This window comes from Limanda limanda, chromosome 11, assembly GCF_963576545.1.
Source record: "Limanda limanda chromosome 11, fLimLim1.1, whole genome shotgun sequence".
Taxonomy (NCBI): domain Eukaryota; kingdom Metazoa; phylum Chordata; class Actinopteri; order Pleuronectiformes; family Pleuronectidae; genus Limanda; species Limanda limanda.
In genome coordinates this window covers 20,649,477-20,656,377 of record NC_083646.1, presented here as the reverse complement: position 1 = coordinate 20,656,377, position 6,901 = coordinate 20,649,477, and the positions used below count along the sequence as shown (strand labels likewise).

Here is a 6,901-nt window from a genome sequence, read left to right as displayed (position 1 = left end):
TCTTCTTTACAGAGGCAAATGTCTCCCACATCGTCAATATTGACTATATGCGACTATCAACTGTTCCTCACCAATGAATTCCGTATTTCCCAGAGCTTGATATGTGCCATTGTCTTGTGATGATCACCTCTTCATTGTGTGGTCATAATGTTCTGGCTGATTGATATACAGTATATATATTTATATATATTTATTTATATTTTACAGTTAGTTGTGCAAAACAGTTGTGACCAGTTGTGACCAACCTCAGCAACTTTGCTGAGTACATTGTGCAAACAAGTAAGTAGTTAGAATGGCAGTAGCTGTTGTTTGGATTTATTATAAGAAAAAAAAGTCCCATTCTGTCATCAAATCCAGGTATGTGTCTGAATCCAGTAATATAAAACATACCCGTGTAAGATCAGTCTGATCTCACAATGACTATGAGTTTGTCCATTTTCCACTGGACGTCTTTGGCACCTCTTGTTCTGGCACACAGAGAGTCTCATCTGTCTCTCTCTCTCTGTCTGTTTCTGTCTCTCTCTTCTCATGTCCTTGACGGCCAATCCCCCGACCCTGATCGCTGCACTGGCCACCAACTGCCTCCAGGGTCAGTGAGCTTTCCAAAGAGGATTGTGGTACACCCAGCCTTCACCCTACACACACACACAGAGACACACACACACACACACACACACACACAAATAAATAGTTTATTATATAATAGTTATCTAGTAGAGATTATTTGATCATAATAGGGAAGCCAATAACAAACAATATATGAAACTACAAAAAAAAAATTCAGTCCTCAAAGTGACGACGACCACACTGGTAATTTCTGCTCAAACAATTGCTTTGAAGAATCAGATTGACATCTTTAGGAATGTCATTGGAAATTGTTCCATTGTATTCACTGAGTTAACAGGTTCAAGCTTTTACTTTTCTGTTCTATCAGTTCACTCAGTCAGGTGAATGCAACTTTCATCGTTCAATGTTTATACAACTTGGCTACTAAAATGTTGTGAGATAACATGATGTTTTAAATACAGAGTTGGCAAAGTCCCTAAAAAGACCAAATATGAGCAAAAACCCACCAACCCATGAACCTGTTAGTGGTCACAAAGGCAGCGGGTGCTATTGAAGTGTGCTGCTCCTCACCTCTTTGATAAAATACTTGGGTTTCCAGGGGGTTTTGGTGGTCGCTCTCTGTTTGCCCTCACTGCGCTGTCTCTCCTCCAGCCAGTGTTTGTGTTCTGTGGCTGTGTCCATATTTCCTGCCTCTAGCGATGCTGTCACATGTTGCCAAAGACACCTACACACAGGAAACACAGAACCAGAACAGCTGTCATTGACATTGACTTGTCTGGGAAATAAAAATACAGCTCACGTCACAATCATTCATTGATGTGTACAAGTTTTTGACTTGTGAACAGATACACTTCCCATATGAGGCTACATGTGCTCAGGATCATGTATTTGGAACAGGCGTCCAAAGATTAACAATCATATTACTGTTGTATGAAATCCTGCCAAACCCAGATCAACACAGACGCTGTGCTTTGTATGACAACACTATGAGGTCAACATTGTTATCATCTCAGAGTTGGCAGACAGACAGTCAGACAGATGGAAAGCGAGGGACAGAAAGATGGAGATTCCTCAATCTATTAGAAGGGTTAACAACTATGTTTTTGTCCATTCAAAATGTGCCTGTTGACATTGTTACAAAAACTATAGCCTGATGGGAGTAATGGGTTCCATTTAAAATCTCTCAAAGCAACATTCTATGTCATCAAAATCTCTGACATCACCAAAATCATCAAAGATCATGTCACAGTTTTGAGACCAGAGCACACATCCAGAAATCATCAAATTGGAAGTGGAAGAGCTGAAATGAGTTTCAGTTCCAGCATTATGTTTATGCACTGAAAGGAGCTGGAATCTTAATATTAATTTGAACACTTAAGAGTACAATATGAGCTTAATGGTCCGGTGTGTAGGATCTAGATCTCAGTAGAAATATTATATTCATAATTATTGAATCACCTGAAACTAAGAATCTTTGTGTTTTAGTTACCAAAGAAATACTCCTTTACATATTTTTGCTGAAGCCCTTAACAGACAAACCAAACACTGACTCCGAAGACAACTTTTTGCACTTACCTGCAGGCCACCGTAGTTTCTCCTAAATCCACAAATTGCAGGCTTTTTGGTGGTTTTCTAATTTACCACAATTTACCACTGTACCTTGAATTACTTTGTAGCATCATTTTTTAATTCATGTGAGCTTCTGTATCTACTAGACATTGGAAAATGTGAGTGACTGACTTAAGTGCACCCACCGTGACTCATACTGGCCCTGCTTCTCCACAGGCCGGATCCTCTTCTTGATGACTGGCAGTTTGGAGGTATCGATCACCTTGTTTTCCCCGTTGTTGTAGGTGAACTCCAGAATCCCATTCCACTCTCCCTGGGCCTTACACACTATGTTCCCTGTGTGGTTGTTCTTCACCTCTGCTGTTACTCTGAGAGAAATCAACATTTAACATTCAGGAATAACAAATCACCATCCTGGAAAGTGCAAAATCCAATGATAATGAGTGAAAATGAGAGGACTGTGATCTGAAATCACATTGCATTAGTTTCAATTATTATTTAAATTATCATAACATCCATTTTGCATCATGAAACAAATTATGTTTTCTGGAGTATGAGCAATGCCTTGCGGAGTAGAGAGTGATTCTCTTACGGTCAGATGTGTGATATTCTAGATGTTATATACATTTAGAATTAAGTATTCATAAAAGTGTGAAGAAAAGACTGCAGATACCATATTATTTAGGATCAATGAGCCAGCAGACACTCTGCCTACCTGTGCACTTTTCCTCCATAGAATGGTTTGGTGTGGAACGTGACAGTGGCAGAGTACCCACTCTTGGCACAGTTGATAGTGACCTTTCCCCCGAGTTCCACCCAGGGCACAGTCAGGATTGAGCGGGCGTAAGCACATGGCAGTGTGAACACATACTCCTCATCATGCTCCAACAAATACAGCACACCTGGGAGAAGCAGGACAGAGACGACAAGGTGTATCAACACTGGGTATTAAATGTAGAATGAAGACATTATTTGGAAAAGTAGAGTAAAGTGAAAAGCTGCACAGACAATAATGAAGTCGACAATGTACATAGAAAAAAGTCCATCCCCTATGGTAGTGGATGAGCTGCCATGAAAATTGCCACAGAAATTCCTGAATTCTGAAAATTAACCTATTTGTTGAACTCACTCTGTCGCTCTCCAGTTTCCAACATGCATCAGTGTAGCTACAAATCTGTAGTTACATTGTGATTTAGCATTTGCTCCCCCATCTTCACTGCCGCTTATGTAACTCACAGCTGTCTCCTCTACCGAAGTGCACGCACTGACTTTCTCTCTCTCTCTCTCTCTCTCTCTCTCTCTCTCTCTCTCTCTCTCTCTCTCTCTGATATATGTCAGGAGATAACAATAAGTATGATATACGTGATTGGCCAAATGCATGAAGGGCGATTATGCTGATAATACATGAGCCAATTATTGAACATAGTGAAAATATTTGTATTTGTTGTTTTTGTTTCTGATTGTAATGCATGTGGAGTAATTTCAGAACTATAGTATATTGCCTGTTTGAAAATAAATCGAAATATTCAGAGAAAACCCTCTCTCCCATCATCATGTTGCCATTGTGAAATTTAATGTTTATTATATGTAAAATCTATTAAAAATAGTACTTTTTAATCTTGTCAGTTAATGGTTGAATGGTTTGTCCATCGACCATGAAGAACAAAAAAAAGTACATAGTACATACACGCAGTGTTTATATCTCCTGCACCACTATTGGTGAGAAGAACTCAGGAGGCTACAAATGCTTAATGCTTTAATGCTGGCCTAATTACAGCCACACACACACACACACGATAAGGTAGTGAACAAATGCACACTGTCAAACAATGATATTCGCACCAGTTAGCATTGGGTCCCTGAGGTAGAGACATGTGGTATTGCAGCAGTTAACTGAACACATGAACATACTGCCATGAGCAAGAACACTATGTCAATTTGTAAAAAATAAGAAATAGATTCAAATCTTATTTAACAAAAAGCTAACTTAAAAGCTTGCTACTAATAAAATGATCATGATGATATAGCCCTTGACATTTTTTTAATCTTCAGGAAAAACCTGTTTCTGTGCTATTCCCTACTAATTCCACTTTCACTTCTCTCCTGTAATATGGAGCTGTTGTAATGAAGCTGAGATGTCTGGTGATGCAGAAACACTTACTCATTAGATCTTCTCCTGATTTATTACTAGATACAAAACATCAAGTGTCTGAAATCAGCGAAGTAGAGCAGCAGGGCCCAGAGGGAAGCAGCCTTTATTTTGACACAACAATTTCAAAAATATATCTTTATAATTAAGCCAATCCGATTTCCCATTTAGAAATTATACTGTGTATTGCCATTGTTGCGAATGCACTGGTGTTGTGATGGACAACGTCACTTCCATTGATAACCGCTTGCTCTGGTCACCTGTTTATTATTTATTATTAAATCACTGTACATGCAGTATCACGTGTCAAAATTCTACACTGCACTGTGTTGGGTAACAACACACATGCAAAGGGTGAAGTCGAGAAGGTGAATAGTTCTCGAGATATGTGTTACACATACAGACTGGAATTAATAGAGAGGAGTCTACATACCAAAGCAACATGTTCCAGTAATTTTAATATTGGCTCAAATACTCTATTATAATCTGAATCATATTGTATTATTGTAGGGAATATTAAAATAATTAATCTTAGATGGCTTTAGATAATACCTGAACATTGTATTGACTCTGACACAAAGAAGAACATTTTGTTAGCTATCCTAAGCCTTAAATGTGTTCACATTTTTGAAATATGGCTGAAAGTGAAAACTGCTGAATTACGTTGAGTCCTTTGTGTCTTTGTCACTTGAGAAATAATAATACAATGTAAGGTTAATCTGTATTGTTCCTGGTTGACCTCTTAAGGATTACTCGTCAATTGAATCAGCTCAGTCTTGACATAGAAGAATGTACAAGTGCACAACTTCAAGAACGTCAGGACAAAGGGACAGGAGGAGCAGAGTAAATCATTGAAACAAGATTTTACAAAAAAAGATGAAAAATTCCTGTCAATATATGTGAAACTCTAAGAGGTGTGAAAATATTTTTGGGTTCATCATGAAGCGGTTGGTGTTCTGGCCTCGGATGCATTTGCGTTCGTAATGTTAAAAGAATTGGGCCATGTGTTCCAGACCACCTCCAAAAAAGTGCTGCTTCACTTCATGAATGTGTATGTCAATGGTTGAATGTAAGTTCTACTGTCAAGTTCATTGAGTAGTTGATAAGACTACAAAAATGCTATATAAATACGATCCATTTCATATTTACTTTAGCTTATAGCTGTCCACTTGCGATGCAATTATTCAAGATGATGATACCAGTTCTAGTTCTGGTCTAATTCTAGTTGGTTCATCATGCTTCACTGCAGACAACCTGATAATTTACACAATTTCAAAGGTGTTATTTTTTTCCCCGACACTGACTGCTGAACATGCTGACAGCTCCCTTCCTCTGTAGGCCTCGCCTCGCCCTGCGGTAACATCACAGCACATCCTCTGCTATAGTCTTGGCCCACCCCTGAGGTAATATCAAGCCCTGCTGCTGTCAGCTTCAGGCCCTGACTTCTGTTACAGCACCATCAAGCACTAGAGGCTGTGGGCCTCACTCATAGTCTTGGTCTTGACCCTCCCTACTGATGGTGCACTTACACCTCAAGGACAGGAAATAGTGAGATTTGGTTCGCAAATATAAACTGCTTTAGCTAGCATTGTAAACGTATTTGTTTAATATGAAAAAATGGAAAAACAACTTTTCAATATCAGTCATCTTTGAAACAGGCTGCATGTTCTCTTACCTTCCCCAACCATGGAGAGTCCTACAGACATGCCCATGAACTTGCTCTTGGTCCAGACATGAGTGTTGACACACATTCTCCTCTCCTTGCACTCGCAGTAGAAGCCTGATACAGGTGGGTGGTGGGACACTTGCTCAGCCACAAAGCGAACACAATAGCAGTTGGACGTTGTTCTGCTGCCGCCATCTGTCCCCCTCTGTGAGGACCTGGGAACGTTAGAGGGGGCTATGGGTGCTGAACTGGGAACAGTGGTCTTGAGAGGTCGAACACGGTCCCGGGGCACATACCAAGAACAGTGGAAGTTCTCCCCCAGGATGGGATTATATGGCTTCTTGGCCACAGCACCCTTCCGACCTTCATGAAAGGCAGTCAGGTAGTACTCGACAAAGCGAATGATCCGCTCCTCTGGTGTGGAGCCGGAGGTGATGGAGAGGAACATGTCAGGGTGAGCCATGAAGTTGGCGTACATCTCTAGGAGGGAGCGCTTCTCCAGGATGAATGTAGGGAGCACCACCTGGGAGACGGACATAGAAGAAGTTTCAAAACAAGATACGCCTGCAGAAGATGTGATCAGAAGCTAAATTCAAATGCAATCTCATCTGCAAAAAGCAATTATATGAAATGTTTCGCGATACAAACGGAAGCTTTGAAAAAAGAAAACATGAAAATCGAGAAGGAGGAATGTCTAACAGATGGATATATTGATGGATGGATGGATGGATAGATGGATGAATGATGGATGGATGGATAGAAAGAGTATGTAAGTTACGTCTAATCACACGGATGCCCTCAGCCCTTTCATAATTTGCGTACAACCCCTCACATGAGGCTGCAGGGTCTCAGGTATTCAGAAGTCCCCTTTTGATGCTGTTTTTCAGCACATTATCCCTGTGATCTGAAGCAATGACCCATCAGTAATCAGCCTGAGCTCACTGGTCTGA

The 6,901-nt window shown here is 40.2% G+C and overlaps 1 protein-coding gene across 1 annotated transcript in view; it reads right to left on the bottom strand.

Moving 5' to 3' along the window:
- Positions 1-590: 590 nt before the first annotated feature.
- The window catches only part of LOC133014590 (oxysterol-binding protein-related protein 10-like), a 32,611-nt gene continuing 26,300 nt past the window's right edge, over positions 591-6,901 (bottom strand). The window contains exons 11-15 of the mRNA XM_061081855.1: positions 5,961-6,474; positions 2,852-3,038; positions 2,322-2,504; positions 1,138-1,291; positions 591-635 (exon numbers count right to left, since the gene is read on the bottom strand). Coding sequence (XP_060937838.1) covers positions 591-635; positions 1,138-1,291; positions 2,322-2,504; positions 2,852-3,038; positions 5,961-6,474 — 1,083 coding nt within the window. The remainder of the gene's footprint in view (positions 636-1,137; positions 1,292-2,321; positions 2,505-2,851; positions 3,039-5,960; positions 6,475-6,901) is intronic.